We start from the raw sequence: 20,446 nt of genomic DNA on the forward strand, positions 1-20,446 counted from the left end.
TGGGGACATATATACTTTTTATTTTAGGAGTTTTTTTTTTTTAAGGCTCTCCCTACAACAAGCTAAATATATGCTTAGAGGGGAAAAAACACAGCTATCCCGCCCTGCCTGTTTTATCTTAACAGATCCAAACCGAGTCTGAAAAGTTTTCCTGTGAAAAGTTACAAATCATCTTTAATTATTAATCTGCAGGGGAGGTGAAGTTTCCCACTTATCTTTTCTTAAGCCTGCAGGGGTTAGGGGGTAAATCTCAGAATTATTTTCCAAGCTAAAGATACAAGATATGCACTAGGCACATTCTGATTTCATGAAAGTAATTTCTCCTTTATTATTTTTAACTCACTTATTTTTTTTCCTCCCATCTCCTCATTTTGCTGTAACAGCCTGTTTGCTTTCATTTATTTCCTTCCTCTGGTTCTGACTTCTTTCTCCTTTCTGCCCACCTTTGGCATTTGCTTTTCTTTTGTTCTTTCCCCCTCTCGGTTCCCCCTTCTATGCCTGCTCCCTGGCCCATCACAGGCTAGAGGTTCTTCACCAAGAAGAGAGAGGCAGGGACCAACCCTCCAAAGCTGGGAGAGAGCTTTGCTTTGCCCCAGGGTCACCCAGAAGGCTTATCCACTTGCGTGCTCTCTCTGCTGACTTGGGTTTCTCCCTGGAACCCCTTTGTGCTTTAGAGCATCTCCCAGGGAGAGCCGGGAAAGATGACCACCAGATCCTGCCAATCTCAGACACCCAACTCCAGGAGGATAGTAAAGGGAGGTGGAAAAAGAAGAAAGAAAGAAAGAAAGAAAGAAAGAAAGGAAGAAAAAAGGAGGGGAGGAGGGGAACAGTATTCCAAACCAGCCTACAAGAAACCTTGGCTGGACTGGCAGACCTCGGAGATAGCTGGGAACAGAGGGTCAGAAGGGGGCACACACCCCCCCCCCCCAAGCTTTCCTTCCTGACTGACTGTGGTGATACTGACTACCTAGGAGTCCTTTCCTGGACAACCTGATTCTAACTTTGAGAAAGATAGATGATGGGGTGGGGAGACAAACAGAGAGAAGGTAGAGGAAGCCGCACAGAACCTTGAAAACTGCCTGCCCCTTACTCCCTCAACCTGGGGCAAGGTGACCAGGTGCTAGGATGATTGGAGCTGGGGATGGGGGACTGTGGATAAACAACTTAAGATGGAGCAGGTGGAAGGAAGGGAGGGAGGAAAGAAGGCAGGCAGGCATGCAGTTTGTGGACACTACAGAACATGGGAAGGCAGGTAGAGAAAGAATTGTGAGTGACAGAATGCAGCAGGAAGGGAAACTGGAGGCTTTAGAAACACTCTGGGGTGAAGGAAGCAGGAAGATGGAAGAGGACACAGAGCAACCAGGGTGGCCTTCGAGACCTGAGTGCCAGGGGCCAGGGTGATGCTCTGGGGTCGGCGGGCTGGGGAGGCCCGGGCTGGGGCAGGAGCCGGGCGCCGGTACTCACGGTGCATCGCGGAGAAGGGGTCTGCTTTGCAGTGCATATCCATGGGGAGGCAGAGGAGCGGGAGCAGCGCGGCCGCCGCCGCCGTGTCGCCTCTCAAACTCAACTTCAGGACTTGAGGAGAAAAGGGAGGGACGGTGGGGTGCGTGTGAGCGGGCGCTGGGGACGCTGGGCGCGGCGCTCCCCGCGAGGACTCCTCACCCAGCAGCGGGGGCTGGCAGCCACAGCGGCCGCAACTTCCCACCGTCGGGGCGCGGGGCTGGGCGGTCAGCAGGACGGCTCCAGGGCGGTGGACCGGGTCTGGGGGCTTTGGGGGCGCATGGCGCAAGCCGCAGCGCGGGACTGAAGCAGCGCGGGAGCGGCGGCTCGCTCAGCTCCCCCAGAACCCTATCAACCGAGGGATGGCAGTCAGAGAGGGCGCGGAGCGGGGGCTGCCCTAGGGCGCAGGGAGGGGAGCTGAGTCTCCCCAAGTGCTGGTGAGTTGCAGAAGTTGGCACAGAAGTAGCAAATCCTCGGGACCTCCGAGCCGGCACCTCCGGGAGGGGAGAGCCCGGGCCCTGGGACAGACCCGCGCTGGTCGCCGCTGCCGGCCGAGGGCGGCAGGAGGGAGGGAGGCAGGCGAGCGGCGCCCCGAACCGCAGGCTGGCCCCAGGTGGGTTGCGACTGCGAGCAGACTCGGCCGGAGACTGGAGCCCTGGCTCCCGGCGTGTGTCTCTCTAAAAGCTGCAAACCCCCCTCCAGACCCCCTCCCCCTCCCAGCGCCCGGAGATGGATGACTTGTCAGACAAAGGCAATAGATTCCACCACTCTGTGATTCGCCAGCGCCCCAGCCCCGAGCTCCGGCAAGGAGGGCCCCGCGCCTGTCACTCCAGTGCCGGCAAGGGGAGGGTCGGGGAGGGGAGACCGGGAGGGAGGGAGGGATAGGAGGGAGGGAACCAGGGCGAAGGAAGAGGGAGGGAGGGGAGTTGGCCGGGGGAGGGGGAAGGGGCCCGGGATTAAAACTACTCCGAGAAATGAAACTTGCGGGGAAGATGAACCTTAGATAAGGAGAAAGCGCGGCCGCTCTAATGAATATTCAGCTGCGGCTCTGGCCGCCGAGCCCCGCGCGGGGAAGCCAAGATCGCAGTCACAACTCACCCGGCCCCTGCGTCCTCCATCCAGTGCCCGCCTGCGCCATGCAGTTCCGGCCCGGCCCGCAACCCCGGTTCTTACCCTCCTAACTCAGCCCCGAGTTCCCCCCACTACCACCTCCATTCCCAGGCCTTTTTCCCCCTCTTCCTGGTCCTTTGCCTTCGCCTACCCACCCACGCATCCCCAATTTTCTTTGCCCTCAAAGTGCCCGACAGCGCATCCTCTGCGGCCCCGCGCGTTGCTGTGGCGAGGGCTCTCTGGGTCCCGGTGCCCAGAGAGGTCTGGACAGCCGGGACGCTCGGTTTCCCACCCAGCTGGAGAGTCCAGCCGAGACCCACCTGCCTCAGTAGAACCCAACGGAGAGACGGGGGGCTGGAGCCCGGGCCCCTCAGGTGCGCAGGGAGAGGGACTTGGGCAGCGCTCCGGTGCACAGCCACGGTCGCTGCGGGCTGCGGGCTCGGGAGCTGGCTCTCCCCGGCTGGGGAGAAGCGGCTGCCAACCCGGCTGAGCGCCGCCCGCAGCCAGCTCTGCATCCGGAGTGAGCGCAGGAGGCGTTGCGCGCTCGCCCCGCTCCCGCTCCCGCTCCGGCTCCTGTTCGGCCTCCCGGCCTCTGCCACCGCCCGCCGCACTCGCTCTTTCTGGCTCCCTCGCTTGCCCGGGTCCGCTCACAACGCACCAGGCAGGAGAAGCCCTTTGTCTCCTAACTGGTTAAGTACAGAATATCCAGGAGATCTTTATGAAATATTTTCCCTCGTCTCATAAATCATCTTGGCACTTCAGCTGATGTTTTAACTCTCTCTCTCCCTTTCCCCCCTCCCCCCCGCTTTCCCGGGTCTGTGAAGGGTCGGCTCGGGGAAGCCCGCGCTGTGCATTTGCCGCTGGGTCTCGGCGCCCGCAGGGTCCTGCCTGGAGGCTCCGCTCGGGAAGAAGCCGCGCACCCGCGCCGGGGCCGCTTTGCTGGGAGCCCAGAGCTAGTAGCCGCCCAGCTCAGCCCGCAGGAGATGCCTACCGGGCCTCTCGGACCCAGGTTTGCGGAGCGACCTTACTTCTGGGGCGGGGCTTGGGACAGACTGGGTTCTGAGGTCCCACTGGGTTCTGAGAATCCACTGCTTTAGGGGACCGGGTTTGTTGGGATCCTGGCATTTGCCCTTCTTCGCGGACCTTCCGGAACCAGATCTGCTTAGCCCACCCGCAGCATAATTTCTGAGGGGGAAAAAAAGGCTCTTCTTCTGCTTCTCCCTTTCAGCACACCCCCTCTCCAACCCTCATCCTCCCCCAGGTAGAGAGCCGGTTCCCTTGCGCAGAAGGTAAAAGGCGCCAGGTCCACCCTAAGGTCAGTGTCTTTCTCTCTACACCTGCAGATGGCGCTCTCCGGTTTGCTTTGGCTCACAGCCCCACGAACGCGCACTAACTTCATGTGTGGAGCGAAAAAAGAAAACAGTTGGCGCACTCAAAGGGAACAGCTCCCAGGCCTTGGTGGCAAGGAACCCTCAAATACTGTTAGTTCATTTAGTCTTGGACTCCCTTCAAGGAGGTAGCAAACCCAAAATTGGCGAGAGGTGAGACATCCAGGGCCTCAGAACTCAGGGAGCTCTTTGGTCTAGGAACTACCAGGGGCATAAGACTATGAGCAGAAATCCCTCCCATCCATAGACTCACAGATTTTTCTAGAATCAGATGTATATATATATATATATCCTTGTGATACACATACTATAAACGATGGGAAAGGACAACAGGCTTTTTTTTTTTTTTTTTTTTTTTTACTTAACAGGCAAGGAATCCCATACTTTGTATATGAGACTTAATGCACAGTGGGCAAGGGGTTTACTCACACTTCAGACTCTGCATGAATCCCTGAGGAATGAAGACCCTACCAGGACAACTTACCAGTCCTTGAAGGCCTAGAACTCGCCCCCCACCTCACCCCAGCACCCACCCCTGGATCCTTTTCCCAGCACTGAAGTAGTTGGACACTTGCCTTCCCATCTAGATCAACCCCTGCAAGCTTCCTCTGTATTTTGGACCCATCCCTGGGTGGAGAAAGTCAAAAAGCAGTGCTCCCTCACCACTGTAGACTCCTTTCAGCTGAGATTGTCACTTCTCCTGGGGCCTAGGTTTTCTCTCCAAGCTTTGGCCTCTCTCTCTAATACTTCCTTCCCCTTTCTTCTTCATCTTCTATAGGAGGGAGTGGGGAAGCAATAGGGGTGGGGGAGAAGAAAGGAGGAAAGAGAAAAAGAAAGAGAAAGAAAACAACCCAGCTCCAAATACAACCCAGTCTGCGACCTGTCAGGGTTGGTTGCTTTTTCCGTCTGCCTCTAAATGAACCTTTTCTCTCTAGAGTTTTCAAAGCAGCCCTTTCCACTGCCACCCCCCAACCTAGGGGCATTTACACTTCAAACAAGGCACCCGCCTCCCTGCGGAAATTTAAAGGCAAATAAACTTTTGGGGAGTTGCTCTGATACCCATCTCAGGATTTGCTTCATTAGCCACCCCTGTGTATCTGATCTGCCCAATAAATCTTCCTTGTGGATCTCAGCTCCTTCGCCTTTTCTGTTCCCTTCTCTGCCAGGCTCACCCGGTACCCAGTGGCACCCCCTTCCCAGCAAGGGAGCATTAACCTTCAGGCTCTCCACAGCCCAGGGCCCAACATTGGTGTCTGGAAGCAGTGGTCTGCACTGAACCCTCTCCCTCAAATGCATTCATGCACACGTGCCCATCTAGCCACTCCTAGCATCCTGAGCCCCCAAATGCATTTATGGGCAAAGCATGCTTGAAGTGCTCATGAGAGAGACCCTGTCCACCTCGTGCTCTCTTGATGTTTTCACAGACCACCACCCCATCACCACCACCACCCCTCACTGCCCTGAGCAAGAAAAGGTGTGACTACCACCACCACCCCACCACCCCACCACAGGCAGAGACCTGAATGGTGGCCCAGGCACCTGACCTCAAGTAGAGGGAGGCTTGAGGTGGGGGGGATTCTGGAGTACCCCATCTGTTCCCCACCCCAGTGGTCTGGACTCACCCTCCTCCTTCCATCCCTCCCACCTCCTGGGGAGCAACAAGGGGAGCCTAGGCCCCAGCTCTGAGGGAAGGGATTAGAAATTCCTAAATTAAATGTATCTCCCTAGGAAATGCTCCCCACAGTGCGGACCAAATTAAATGCATTAAAGTTCAGGGAGGAGAGGAGGGGGAGAAAAAGCTGTTTAGAATCGGGGGGGGGGGGGGGCTAGTCCGAAGGGAAGAAAAAATCGGCAACCCAGGAGGAGGAGGAGTTGGAGGAGGAGCAGGAGGAGGAGGAGCAAGGGGAGGGTGCTGGATGGAGAGCAGCTGTGCCACAGCCGAGTCCCTGTTCTGGAGAATCCCCAGTTTGGGAAGTCACTGCCACAATAAATAAATAAATAAATAAGTAAATAAGTAAATAAGGAGAGTTCCTCTGAAAACCATTAGTCCCATTGGGTAAAGGCTATCTGGCCGCCAGGGTTACCACCCACCCAACCCCCAGGCTCTGTACCATCAGACCGCAAGCCAAGCTGCCAGCACCGGCCCTCTGCCCACAGCTCTGAGGTGGGACAGGCTCTTACCAGAACCTCTCCCCTTCTCCTCCAGGCTTCCCCACCCCTCCCCCTGCCTAGCCCTCTGGTCACGTTGGAGGATGGTGTTTTTTTTTTTTTTTTTTTGGAAGAGCTTCTGGTACAATATGGAGCACCATGGGCTGCAATTTCACACTCCATGGCACATTCCCCCTAAAGCTACTTTCTTTCTTTTTTTTTCATCGAAGACCCCCTAATTTCTGCCTCTCACTCCCTCCCTTGATCCCTCCCTCCCACTCTCACTCGCCTTCTCCCCCCACCCCCACCCGCTTTTGTTCCCAATATTTGGGCTCCTATGAAGCCTGGGGGGGCCTCTGGGTCCTAGGGCGGCTTGGCGCACGTGCTGTGCCTTTATTCTCCCTCCCCTCCCCCCTGAATCCGGCTGCTGCTCACAGAGGCCCCAGCGACCCGCCGGCCCTTCCAGCAGCCCCTTTGAGGGGCAGCGACAATGCAAACCACTTGGCCACCAAAGCGGCCTTTTAGCAGCACAGGCCTGCCAGGTGGTTGCTACCAGTGGAGCATCCTACTGAGGAGTGGGGGGTGGGATAGTTAAGTTGGGAGAAATTGAACTAGGAGGGCTTCTGGGTGGAGGTGTCAGACCAATCCAACTGAGAATCAGATGGACTAGAGTTTGAAAGATCCATTGAGGCTTCCAGATACAGACTATCTGGCTGCCACCACACACACGCTCCATTTGTGAACTTAGACACGACTCACTTGTGGGGGAGAGGGCACTGCAGCCCCAGAATGTACAGCCCCTTGGCCTCTGAGCCTCAGTTTTCTCATCAGTGAAATAGGGATGCTCACACCTGTTTGATGCATGCAGGAAAACCAGCCAATAGGAAAACAGCCTGAAAGTAGAGTTTCTAGAGACCCAGGAGTGAGTGTCCAGCTTCCTGAACTCTTAACCTTCTGCAAAGCCGCTGGGAAGGACCTACCAATGCCAGGTTGTAGTGGCGGTTGCTTCCATCCAACATCTTTTGCCCCCTTGGAGATACCTAGGTTTCCTGTCACCTCCCTTTCTTTCAGGATTTTTTTTTTTGCCTCCTCCTTTCACCCACTGTACCACCACCACCACCCCTGCATTTCACACTCTGCTTTCCGCCTTTTCCTGCCACCCTCTCACCCCCACTGCTTCAGGCACCCTCGCTCCATCACCAGAGCAGCTGCTGGAGGATCAGTTACCACCACCCCCCATCCAAAACCGGGTTAATTGTGGCCTCCGGCGCGGTCCCCTTTGGGCCAGTCTGCCAAAACCATGGGGAGGAACAGGCCGCTTAGTGGAGTCCTGGGCGGGGGAGGGGTGGGGGCGGGGGGAGAAATCCCGTCCAGTCCAGCTCCAAACAAAGAAAGTTGGTCCTCCTCGGACTTGGGCGCAAGCCGGCAAAGTCAGAGCCGGGAAGCAGCGGCAGGAAGAGGCTCTAGCGTGGGGAGTGCAGGAAGGGGGCGCAAAAGGAGCGCTGTGGGCACCTGGGGCATCTGTCTCTGCAAGGCCAGGAGAGGCAGGTCTGGGGGAGGCCCGCCCCCTGCCTTCCTGAGCAGGACAGGGTGAAAGTCCCAGCAGGCTGAGCAGGTGACGGAGCAATGATTAACCCTCCTGTCCGCGGCACCCCGGGCGCGTAGCCCGGCGGGACTGCAGTCTAGGGAGACAGTCCCTAGCGCTCCCCTCCGCCGCCGCGGGAGCCGGCCCACCGGCTGGAGCCAAAGTGCGGGGTGGGGTGGGGTGGTGGGCACCTCTGGGTGCTGGGCAGAGCTGGGCATCGGAAGTTGCAGGGGCCCCCAGCGGGCAGGCACTGAGAACTGAGCGTAGAGTTTGCTCGGAGTTGCCAGGGAGCACCCAGCGCACGGTCTGGGACGCGGCCGCGGCGCCCGCCCTCCTTCCCGCCCTCCTCTGCCGGGCGCGGCGCGGAGGCGAGGAACCGGGAGACGGCGTCCGTCCGGGAGCGGGTAAGGCAAGGAAACACCGCCTGCAGTCCGGGAGCCTGGGCAAACGCCGCCCGGGCGGGGGGCTGGCTGCTCAGAGCCGCGAAATGGCTTGAGACAAAGGACCAGATTGGAGGGAAGAGGGGGAATGGGAGACTGGGGCAGGCTGAGGTCGGGGCGAGGCCCCAGGGAGAGGGGTACACTTTCCAGTCTCCTCTGCCCACCCTGGGCAAGATCCCGGGCTGTCTCAGGCTCACTGCACTGCTTCCTTGCCCCAGGGGTTTAGGGGAGACGAGGGTTGTGAGGGGTGTGTGTGTGTGTGTGTGTGTGTGTGTGTGTTTAAGCAGGGAGTGAGGAGGAGAGAAGAGCAGTACTTTCACTGTTGGGTCCTAACCCCACCCACCCCAGCAGCTGCACACCTCTGCCGCCTTCCTTTCTCGGGATTCAGAGGGAACCCCACCTTGAAACAAAAGGCTGGGATCTAACTCCTCAGCAAACAAGGGCAAGGTTTTTTATGGAAAAAAGTTTGGGTTTTTAAAGGCTGCCAGAATCCACTTCCCCCCCCCCCAAACTTTCTGTAACTGTTCCTGGGAGGGAAGAGAAATGCAAAGTAAATCTCAAAGGGAAACTCATCAGCCTGGGTCCCCAAAGCCATTCCCACCAAGTCTGGGCAGGTGGTGAGGTTGAGTTCTGTGGACGAGTAATTTATCGAAAATATTGAATAGTGGAGGGAGAATGCTTGCTTCAATTTGGAAATCAAGTAGGGAGAATTTCAAATTTGTCACCTGGGGAGTCAGCTGTCTCTTGGTAAAGCATGTGCATGCGTGCAGTGAGGGTGTGAAAGGTGTGTGTGTATGAGTGTATGTAGGCTGTCAAGGCAAACAGCTGTGTCCCAGGTGGGCTGAGAGGAACCCAGGCCCACGGCCAGAGCTGCTCTCCTCCTCCCTCTGCCCTCGGTTGGGGCAGTTCTGAGGCCAAGGCCTCCTGAGCCTTTTCCAGAGGGGCCACCAATCAATCCTGCAGGTCAACACAGCAATTAATAATGGGGTGAGGAGGCCTCTCCAAATAGGGCGGGGAGGCGGCAGGCTGTGTCTCCCTCAGGCTCCCAGACCCAGGAACTGGAGAGTGAGAGAGATTTGCAAGGAGAAGGCAACCTAGGACTCAGCATGGCCTGGGAGTGGGTTTAGGGCTGCAGGAAGGAGAGATGGGACAGAACCCCGGAAGCCAGAAAGCCGGGTGGGATAGGCCAGCTGCATGAAAGGGAGGGGGGGGGACAAATAAAGGCTTTATTTATGTGGTTCTGGGGTATAGGAAGCAATGATCAAAGGCCACTTACAGACCTAGTTGTCAACTCCATCCCACCCCCATTTTCCTTAAGGTTTTCGTTCAATGAGAGGAACTGAAACCCGGGTGCTTCGTAAACCCGGCTACAGCGGTGGCACCAGGGTGTCAACCATACATGCTCCCATGGGCTGGTGTCATCATCACTCTTACTAGCCAGACAGGCCAAAGGGGAGTGCAGGAGCCTCCTGGGGACACACCTCCTGCCCCCCAGGTGTGCCAGGAGACCTGACTGGGGAAAAAGATGAACTCAGAGGATGAGGGGGCAATGAGAAGATAAAGCAGGAGGAGAGAAGCTCCCAACTTGGCAACACCTTTAGTCTTCCCTGAGCCTGGTGGGCTGGAGCTGGACTCTCCCCCCCCCCCAACACACACCTGTCAGACCAGGAAGGGAAGGGAAGAGAGAGCAGTGTGCAGCCACTCTTTTCACCTTCAGTGCTGTGCTTGGGCAGCCACTGTCTGGCCTGGTGCAGAGAGGTGCAGACACCCCTGGATAAGGACCCTGTTCCCCTCTGGAGTGCTCCAAGCTACAGGGAATGGGGGGGGGGTTGAGGACACCAGTGGTGCTCAAGAGTGTTACCCACTGCTTTGCATTCTTTCTGGGGTTGAGGAAGGAAATCTGATTTACTCTTCTGGGGTTCCGGGACTGGAAATCCACCTTCACTTTTCAGTCTTACAAGGTGGAAAGGACCACCTTCTCAGAGGAAAGCTGGAGATGGGGGGAGTGTCCTGAGTCTGAGCAGATGGGACTGAAAAGAAAGGGAAGGTGGGGGTTGGGGGAGGGGTGCAGCAGAGTGTGTGTGTGGGGGGGAGATGCCCTGTGTATGGTGGGAGAGGTTCCTAGGAAGGCCCAGCCATTAGGACTGTCCTTGGGCTGCATATTTATACGGTCGAGGGGGTGCACAGATGGGCTCTCAATTGAATTCCATCTTCAACACCATCAGAGATTGATTTTGTACTCGCTTTTAATTTTGCCATAATTAATTAGATCATTACAACTGTTTGCTATTGATCTCCCTACTTAAACCTCTGGAGTGGAGGGGTGTCCTGGAGCCCTAAAAGCCAGGGGTGGGGGCAGAGTTTATACTTCTGAGGCCCCAGGTTCCCCATAGAGGACAAAGTCCCCAAGGAGGAGGAGTGGAACCTACCCAGGGATGCCAGAGGAAGGGCGATGCTGAGGATAGAAAGAGGACTGTCCTTTCCCACAAGAGAAGGAGAATCTGAGCTTGTGGTTGGGGGTGGGGGGTGGGGAGGACTGGAGGAGGTGAGCAGTGAGGCTATAATAATGGGGTGGAGGGTGCTCAAGTGAGTTCAACTCCTAGAAACCTGATCCAATCTTCTCCTCATCAAACCAAAACCAAACTAGCAGCCTTGGCTCCCTATCCCTGCTACAGTGAGCACCTAGTGGACAGGTGGGGTTAAGCTGGCAGGGTTGCTGGGAGGAGAAGGAAAGGCACAAGCAGGGGTGGGAGGCATTCCACTCCCTTAGCCCTTAGCTAAGCAGCTTCTGACTCCCCATCCCATACCACCCTGACCCTTCCCCACCAAGTCTTCTTTGAGTTGTTTACACCAGCACTTACACGTCGGTTCACAAGCAAATGCACAGAATCCTAACACATGTGCATGCAGACATGTGCACAGTGCCTTGATCTGGTCCACGAGTGCACACACACACACACACACACACACACACACACACACACACCATTTCCAGTGCTAGCAACTTGGAGGAAGTTGTGTAAAATATTTCTGAACGACAGGGAGTGGAAATATCAAGTCCTCCAGACAGATCAGCAAGGAGTGGCCAGCTTCTGCCCACAGGGCAAGGCAGTTGAGAAAGTCACGTTCTCTAGGTGGGGAGTTTGTGGCTTTAAAGGACACTAGAGGGAGGAGAACCCCCAGTGGTGAGGGAGGCCCCAGAGCCCTGCCCCGACCTTACCTGCCCCGGTCTAGTGCAGGAGAAAGGAGTGGAATCCGCATTGGGCCGCGCCCACCCCCACCGTGCCCCCTGGCCCTGGAACTGCCACGCTGCCTCTGGCTCCTACCTGCCCCATTGGCGCTCTGTTCCATGCTCTGCTCCAGCTGCTGCCGTCTGTGCTGCCGGGTGTAGCTTCTCCGGCTCCTCCGCGGCCTGACAGCACGTCTCGCCTCCGCCGAGTCGCGGAGATCTGGGCGCAGCCACCCAAGACAGAGCGGCTCGGAGCAGGGAGCAGCCGGCCGCCCTTCCACCCGCCGAGGCTGTGCGCTCCGCCAGCGCCGGCGTCCCCAGCCCGCCACGCCGAGGCTCAACCGCGCAGGGAGCCCCCGGCCTCCGCCCCGCGCACACGCGCGCGCCCGCACCCCAGGCCCCCAGCCAGCCTTTCGCCACCCACACCCGCGTTGCCAGAGGCATCCACACACCGACTCCTCAGCCTCTATGCGGGCACACCCTCTCACCCCACCCCCTCGCCTTTGCTGGCGCAGCTCCCCGCCAGTCGGGCAGCCTCACACTCGGGGGCTTCTTCATTCTCAGCACCCCCAACTTTGTGCGCTCCCCTGGCCCCACCCTACTTTCTCACCCAAGAGGCTCCACTTCACCCACGAGCCCAGCCTCAGTTTTCCAAGGCTCCTCCTGATCCACCCCAATTTCCGCTGACCCTCCCCACTCTGGTCCCTCCTGGGAAGTCCTCCTCACAGTGGAGTGCTCGCTAAAGTTCTCACTAACTCTCCCGCTCCAGGTTATTATTATTACTATCATCACCATTATCATTATTATTATTACTTAACTGGGAATAAAAGGGGAAGTTCTGGCTCCTTAATTTTTCAAGAGGTGACAAGGATCAAGGGGGAGGGAGAGTGGCCAGAGCCCTCACAAGCACCTGTCATGTCCCTTGCCCCACTCCAGCCACACTATTCATTCCATAATAGTTTGGCGCCCCACTCCCAACCTAGGATCCTGGGGTCCACATCCTTTTAAATACACTTGAACTTTCATCCCTAAGCAAGAGCTTTGTCCTGCCCTCCATGTGGCCTTTGCAGCGCTCACACCTTGTCACAGACCCTCCTCCCCAGACCTCTCTTTCACTTCCTGTTGTAGCCTCGAGGACTGTTTCCTCCACACACAGCTCTGAAGCACTGTCCTGTCAGTGTGCCCCCTTTTCACACCCCCTACTTGATATCAACTCTCACTTGCTCTGGACCCAGCACCCTCACAAGTTTCTCACACAAGCTGAATGACACAGAGGCTTCCAAGGACAGTGCTAGCTAAGTCCCAGGGTGCTGGCAGAGGCCTAGGGCTGCACACACACACACACACACACACACACACACACACCCGACAGCAAGTCCTCAGGGTGATCAAACCCATTCAGGCTGGAAGCTGAAGCCTTCACTGGGTGGTCCCATCCACTTCAGCTCATCCAAAGTCAGGAAGTCAGTTCTCCAAGTTAAAAGAAATTAAAGATTTATTTTATTTATTACATCTGAGAGTTTCACATGAGGTAATAAGAGAAGCCAAGACATTACTCTGGTATATTTACTACTAGGGAACCTCAAGTGTATAAGGCCAGTGTTCTACCAGTTAAGCCATCTCTCCTGCCATCTCCAAGTTAAAAAAAAAAAAAAAAAAAACAACTTTCTTCTTAGAAACATGAATGTCTACCTTTTGAGGTAAGCCATGGCCAAATGATCATCTTAACAGCATTTGTGCTTTAAAACATCAGTCTTTGCTGGTATATCTTTTCTTCTCTTCTCTTCTTTTCTTTTCTTTTCTCTTCTCTCTCTCAACTCAGTCAGTGATTTTTCCAGTCCAAGAGCACAAAAACTTTGAACAAAACTTTTGGTTTCCATTTTGTTATACACACAGCAACATTTCCAAGGACAAGAATGTGGGAGCAAATATACATAAAGGCAACTTCAGTCACATACAACCATCAGTCACACTCTCATGTGGTCACTCGTCACACACACACACACACACACACACACACACACACATACACACACACAGGCTGTGACCTGCTGACTCACTTTCACTTGCAGCCTTTGTTGCCTCTCTCTAAAAATCCCACTGATGATCCTTGTCCTCCTCTCCTGGGGTTTTCACCAGATAACTTGCGTGGGAGTGATTTATACAACAAGCAGTACAAACACTTTTTTTTTCCTCTTGCTTTTACATTAGCAAAGACAGGAGTGGAGACCTGAAATTCCAGAAACACACACACACACACATTTTGAACTTGGGACACACACATTCGGCTCAATGTCCCTGCCTGCTCTTAAGCCAGCACCGTCACAGTTACCTGAACACAGGGCCCATGGTTGGGGCAGTGCCAGGGCTGGGGCCTCAGTCCAGGGGAAGGCAGCTGAGGCCATTGTGCTAAGCAGCCTGTCGCATACCAGAGGGACCAAGAAGAGGAAGGAGCTTTCTGAGCTCTTGGCTGATGCTCTTAGAGGCCTGGGGACTCTGGAAATCAGCAGATGCCAGTCCAAGGGCCCAGCTCCTGCCTCAGGACACCCCACCCCCACATCCACCACAGCCTCTTCTCACACTCTGCTTCTTTGTCTCCCAGTCCTCACCCCAATCCCACACCATCTATCGGGCCCTTTTGCTCATTGCCTGTGCCATTGATTGAAAGGCTCTCTCAGGTTCTCCAAGGAGTCCCAGGAAAAATGATCCGCCAGCCTATTGATTCTTCATTAGAATTACATTTTCACGTGTGCTAAATTGGTTTTAAAAGCGCTTTCTGTTGTTATTGTCTTGTCAGACCTGGCGGTCCAGGGCAAACCAAGTTTAAATGTTGTGGCTTCTTAGGAAAGAAAAAAAAAACAACTCTGGGGCCAGGCCTGTGATTACTCGCTTTCCTGTCTTATTGTTGTCAGATGACAATTGTGATTTGGCTTAAGTATCTCCAGGAAAAGTGCCTAGCAGGAGGGTGCTCAGGTCATGCTGGGACTGATTGGTGAGGTGTGTGTGTGTGTGTGTGTGTGTGTGTGTGCCTCAAGAACCTCAGAGGAAGGACACTAAAGCAAATTTTATTTCTTTGAAAATTAAATTTAGCACTTGAACCTACATTAATTGCTTCTGGGACAAGAGGAAAGGTGAAAGTTTGAAAATTCATTTTTATTTCCTTCCCTTTCAGACTGGATAGAAAAAGACACAGGACACATGGACCCATTTATTCTAGTTCTCCCTCCCCACCCCCATTAGCTGAGAGGGGTGTCAACTTGTCCCAACGTGCTGAGGGAGAGCTTGCAGCCTTCTGCTTTGTAGCTGAGCAGAATCCTGGTCACAAGGACACTTTGAATCATTGCATGGGGCAGGGGTGGGGGGGGAGGATCCAAATGAGGGTGAAGTAGCAGGAAGAGAGAGGTAGAAACTCCCAGAGAAAAAAGGGACAAGGTTTCAGACTGGCCAGACACAGACCACCAGACACAATCCTGATGTTTTTTTTTGTTTTTTTTTTCAGAGAAAAACAGGGAGATCACAGAAAGGAAAGAAGGAAGGCAAACACAGAAGGAAAAAAGAGAGAAGGGAAAAGAGAGACTGCAAAAAGGGAAGGTGCAGAGGAAAGAAAGAGAAACAGAGAAGGGGAGGAAGAAAGGCAGAGAGACTGAGGCAGTGAAGGAGCAGCCCTTCCAGGCCCCCTCCTGGCCTGGCCCCGCCTGCTGTGTAGGGAAGTGGGCACGGCAGCGGCTGAGCCCAGGCAGGAGAGCTGCACGTCTCCATGATGTGTTTATCCCCTAATCAGTTCATTAGTTATAAACAACATGACATTAGAAGTTAGGAGGCAGTTGATATTAATTTTTATTTAACTAGTTGATGTTTAATCCGTCACGCCAGGCTGGGTAGCAGTGAGAAAGATCTTCCTGACACAAAACCAGTTAGAACTTCATAAGGCGCAATCAGTGTCCGCTCGGTGAAACAAACAAGAGAGACAGAGACAGAGAGACAAGGAGAGACAGAGGCAGCCCACCCGAGACAGAGCGCATGAGGCAGGCGGGGACAGAGCTGAGCGCTGGAGTGAGGATGGGGAGGGGGATAAACTAGTAAGGTTGAGAGCCAGAGAACCCAACGGCCCCACGCAGCAAAGGGGGGGCCCCACAGGGCAGGGGGCGCGGCAGGTAAGCCGCAGCCCCATCCTCACCCCCAGTGCCTGCCTGGGGACCCTTAGGTTGGCCGTCTGGAGGCCTGGTGGCGTCCTGGGGCTCTAACCCCAGGGAGACGAGGCCGGGTCCAGAGGCCTAGAGCCACCTACAGCCCCGCTCGGAGGAACGAGACCCTGACGGAAAGGAACGAAGGCAAAGTTGAGGAGTCTGCGCCACGTTCAAGTTTGACAAAGTTTCCAGCGGTCACGAACCGGGTGGGGTGGGGGTGGGGAGAGGAGTGGGAGGACTGGAGGTTGAGCGCACGGGTGCTGTGGATGCTCGGCGGTGACCAGGGAGGGTCAGCCTGTGAGCTCTGCAGGCGAGAAAGGGCTTCCCCCGAGTTTGCCATCTCCACCAAGCGCGTCCCCACGCGTAGTGCTCCGAGCCCGGCCGGCTGTTGGCGGCCTCCCGGGTGGGTACACAGTCCGAGTGCCAGGTCTCCCGGGCTGGCCCCGGTGATGCCCCCAGCCCCGCCCCCCGCTCCTGAGCGCTGGGCTTTTTCCACAGTCACCCGGCACCTGCGGGCGGTGGCGGGGTCAGGGCTCCGAGCCGGCGGGGGGCGGGGGGCGGGGGCCGGCGCAGTAGTTTTCCGCAGCGGGGAAGGCGGAGGACACCGTGGGGAGCGGCCGGGGCGTCCTCGCCCGCGCGGCCCCTCATCTCCCATTTGCATGTTAATCTGCCTCCACGGCAAAAAGGAAATCGCTGAAATTCCGAAGAAAATTGCCTGCTGCCAGCGGTTAATAGTTAACTTGGACGGGAAAGTTCCCAGGGAAAGGAGCAGCCCGGGTGCGAGGCGCGGGGAGGCTGTCCGGGGGGACCCAGCCGCCTGGCCTCTCCCCCTGACCCCCAGAGCGCTCCGCGGGCGGCGCGCCCCCACCCCGCAATTAGCAGCTTTTAGTTCCCAGAGCCCTTCGCGGGAGAAATCTGCTCTCTGTTCCTAGGCTCGGCACCTGATTCCGCCGGGTGAGGCGAATAAATCACCGCGGTGGCGGCAGCGGGGGAGCCGGACCCGAGCCCGCCAGACTGGGGTCGCCGGGAGAACGGAAGAGTGAGACAGAGGCGGCGGAGCCAGGGGCAGGAGGGGGGGGGGGACCCGAGCCCGGGGACAGCGAAGGGCCTGGGAAGGGACACACACACACACACACACACACACACACACACACACACACACACACACACACACACGTGAGAGAAAGGACCAGAACAGTAGCGGGTGAGGGGAAAACATGGACCCAAGATAGTGAGAAAGAAAAAGGAATGAGAAATTTAAACGGGGGGGGGGGGTGCGGCGAGGGGCTGAGAAAGAAGTTAGACCACAGGAAGAGCGAGGAGGAGATCAAGAAAGAGACAAAAGGATAAAGGAAAGACAAGAAACCAAAAGAGCAAACTCTTTTGTTGATCTCCTCCCCCCACCCCAGCCCAGCTGGGCAAGCGCGCCCCGTGGCAGCCTGGGCTCTGGAACCCGGAGCCGAGGAGGCCCAGACAGTCAGCGCAGCCTGTGTGCTGGGGGCTTCAGGCCGGGCTTGCACAGAACTGGGCTCTAAGATGGATTTTTGGGGCGCTCGGGCCCAGTCCTCCCTGCGAGCGCGTTGGGGGGCGGGGTGCCATTGGAACCCAGGGCTGGCGAGGGGGTGGGAATGTGAAGGACGCCGGATGGTTTCCTGGGCGCGCCTGCGGGACTCGAGCCTGGCCAGCTGCGATCGCTAACGGCACCCGCTTCCCCAGCCTCAGGGGCCCCGCAACTAGGATTCTCCCCATCCCCACTTTTCCGTAGATCCACGGAGCGACCCTGAGAACCCACAGTGCCCAGGCGGGTGCGCCGGGCCGCGGCGGCTAAAGTCAGGTATCCAGAGTTGAGTGCGGCGCCAGGGGAGGGCGCCTTTCCCCCAGCCGCCTCCCCGTGCAGACCCGCGCCGACTCAGCTCTCTCTGGGCCTCTTGGGCCGGGCGGCCCCGGGCGGCCCAGGCTGCGGGCCCTGAGGAAGAAAGAAGCGGGGCGGGGGGATGGGGGAGAGAAGCAGAAGTGAAGCCCAGAGGAAAAAAAAGTAGAAACATGGATGGGAGAGGAAAGAAGGAGCTAGAATGTAAGGGAGAGGATCCCCTCAGGTCTGTGGAGGTCAAAGGTAGGAGCACCCATTCCTGCCTCACTCATCTCCAGGAGCCCCAGTATGCTGGTTCCCCCAGGACTCAGGCCTGGAGACCAAGACACCCCCAACTCCTACACACACACACACACACACACACACACACACACACACACACACACACACACCTGCACCGTGCCTCTCTGCTGGCAGGAAGAATACCAGGAGGGCCAGGCTTCTGCCGCCAGTCCTCAGAGTGCCAGTGCTGGGAAAGTGCCCAACTGTTCCGGTCTTGGGGCCAACTTCTCTTGAGTTTCGCTCTGGCCTGATCCAGCCAGCCAGGACAGAGAAGGGGGTGGGGGATGTTTAGGAAGGAGACAGAGCGCAGTCAACTCCTCCTTTTGCAAAGCACTGACTCCTAACTTGGATGGGGTGGGCTGGGGAGGCAGCTGGCTGGACCACCTCCAGGGCACCAGTCAGACTGTTGACCTGCTTGACCTCCTTTCCAGAGGGCATTACCTGGTGCCTAGGGCAGAACTCTAAGACAAGCAACTCTGGAAAGTGTCATGATATGAGCTCCACGGGTAAGGAGGGCACGTGGGAACACAAGTGGGAGTGTCAGAGAATGCTTGGTGAAATGCATAGAGTATTATAAATTAAAGAGATGTACAGGGGCTGGGATATGCCCATGCAGAAGGGTAGCAGGAGCAAAGGCCTTCCACTCTCCACAATTCCAGTTACCAGGAGCCAAAAATATTACAGTACAAAAATGTTAAACACAATAAGATGTCTTGAGAGAAACTTTTTATTACCATGTATTATAATCAATGTTCTAGTAGTTACTGTTAATATTTTACTATGCTTAATTAAGAAATTAAACATTAGTGGGTGTGGGAGATAGCATAATGGTTATACAAAATGTCTTTCATACCTGTGGTTTCAAAGTCCCAAGTTCAACCTCCCCACACACCCCGATAAGCTGGAGCTGATTACTGTTCTGGTCAAAATAATAATAATAATAATAGTAACAAACATTATCCTTGGTATAAGAAAAAAAAAGTAGGGAGTCGGGCTGTAGCACAGTGGGTTAAGCAAAATGCAAGGACGGGGAGTAAGGGTCCTGGTTCGAGCCCCGGCTCCCCACCTGCAGGGGAGTCACTTCACAAGTGGTGAAGCAGGTCTGTAGGTGTCTATCTTTCTCTCCCCTCTGTCTTTCCCCTCCTCTCTCGATTTCTCTCTGTCCTATCCAACAACGACGACAACAATAATAACTACAACAATAAAACAACAAGGGCCACAAAAGGGAATAAATAAATAAATATTTAAAAAAAGAAAAAACAAAGTATATGTAAACTTAGTAGCACTTGTGGTTTCAGGCACCCATGGTGGTGGTGGGGGACAGTCCTTGAACATACCTCTCTAAAGGGACAAAGGGGCATTACCGCACATCAACCTCTGGTGCACATGTCTGACCATATCAACTAATGTCCCTAGCTTTCTGCGTGCACTGGGTGAACACTGTCTTCTGCACAGACAGCATCAGGGATGCAAAAAGCCAGCAACATGAAGCTACTCCAAGAAGTCCAGCCACAGGCAAGGGCAGTCATCCTTCCAGAGCAAGGTCAATAGTAACATCGACCAATCACCTGTCGTAGCCAGAGGCTGATAACATTTCAAGTGCAATTCTGAGTGTTTCACAAGTATTTATCCCATTAACCGTCACCTATTCTTGACTCTATTTAATAGTTGAGGAAACCAAGGTGCAGAGAGCTTTACTAAGTCTCCCACAGTCACACGGTGAATATGTGGGAGTATCCAGATACTGCCTCTGTAACTTTCCCTCCCTCCCTTCCTTCTGTTCATCCTTCCTTCCTTCCCTGTCATCACTGGGGCTTCACTGGTCCAGAATGGCTTGTTTATGTATTATAATAGACACAGAGAGAGAGAGAGAGAGAACAACTGAAGCTTCCTTTAATGCAATGGGGGTGGAGGGATGCTCAAAACTGGGCTATACACGTGGCAAAATTGCACAGTATCCAAATGAGTTACTTTGCTGACCCCGTAACATGCTTTCCTTTAAAAAATATATGGTTTTTAGTTATTTATTAATTAGAAGAAGAGAGGGAGAGGGATGGGAAACCAGTACATTGCTCTGGAACTCAAGATCCCATATTTGTGAGTCTGATCCTCTACCCATTGTGCCAACTCTAGGGCTGTGTAGCTCTACCTAGTGCCCTAAAGAAGTCAGAAGGGGAAGAGACCCAGGCTGTTGGTTAGCAGTTAGTGGGGCTGAGAGGATTCCTTTGGGGTGTCCTGTGGTAAAACCCTGAGCCCTCTTCCCCTCTCTTCCAGGTTCTCACACTGGTCCCCTGTTACTGCCTCTGTGCTTATTTCTGCTGTCTGCTCAGGATCACTGCCTGGAAACTCAGAGGTGGCCTGGTGACCCTGTGAGGCCCCTGTGAGGCTACAGGTCACCAGTTCTACCCAGGCCTGCAGGGAGCTCAGAGTTCCCAGCCCAGAGTTGTTCCTTGTGTTGGGAGTCTGGATTTTCCTACCAGGACCTTGACCTTCTGTATGGTGCCCTCGAATTTTGTCAGTTTCCAGCCCCAATGTAGGGTTGGGTGAGGGGGCTCCCCTCTCCACCCCAACTTAGGTGGGCCCAGCTGGTGTGATCAGCTCTTGGTGAGTCTTTTCAACTCCAACCACAGACTACAACCCCCTGGGTGGATCCTGATGCCCCCCCTTCCCCTAGGAGGACACTGCAGCTGCTGCAAAGAAACACAGA

General features: G+C 55.4%; 2 protein-coding genes and 2 long non-coding RNA genes across 4 annotated transcripts in view; 3 read left to right on the forward strand and 1 right to left on the reverse strand.

Annotated features, from left to right (window-relative positions):
• The window catches only part of PAX2 (paired box 2), a 95,482-nt gene extending 83,859 nt beyond the window's left edge, over positions 1-11,623 (reverse strand). The window contains 2 exon segments of the mRNA XM_060171485.1: positions 1,465-1,575; positions 11,498-11,623. Of these exon segments, the coding sequence (XP_060027468.1) occupies positions 1,465-1,575; positions 11,498-11,522 (136 nt within the window). The 5' untranslated portion in view covers positions 11,523-11,623.
• LOC132532852 (uncharacterized) lies at positions 2,230-3,555 on the forward strand. The gene is made up of 3 exons (XM_060172234.1): positions 2,230-2,303; positions 2,541-2,984; positions 3,114-3,555. Exons 1-3 carry the CDS (start codon positions 2,230-2,232, stop codon positions 3,352-3,354), a joined length of 759 nt encoding a protein of 252 aa, XP_060028217.1. The 3' UTR covers positions 3,355-3,555.
• LOC107522901 (uncharacterized) lies at positions 3,850-5,130 on the forward strand. The gene is made up of 2 exons (XR_001601663.2): positions 3,850-4,151; positions 4,367-5,130. It is a non-coding gene; the product is annotated as an uncharacterized LOC107522901 (long non-coding RNA).
• Positions 7,839-20,446, forward strand: part of LOC132532768 (uncharacterized) — a 49,402-nt gene continuing 36,794 nt past the window's right edge. Inside the window, exon 1 of the long non-coding RNA XR_009544691.1 lies at positions 7,839-8,135. This is a non-coding gene — a long non-coding RNA (uncharacterized LOC132532768). The remainder of the gene's footprint in view (positions 8,136-20,446) is intronic.

This window comes from Erinaceus europaeus, chromosome 14 (genome assembly GCF_950295315.1).
Source record: "Erinaceus europaeus chromosome 14, mEriEur2.1, whole genome shotgun sequence".
Lineage (NCBI taxonomy): Eukaryota > Metazoa > Chordata > Mammalia > Eulipotyphla > Erinaceidae > Erinaceus > Erinaceus europaeus.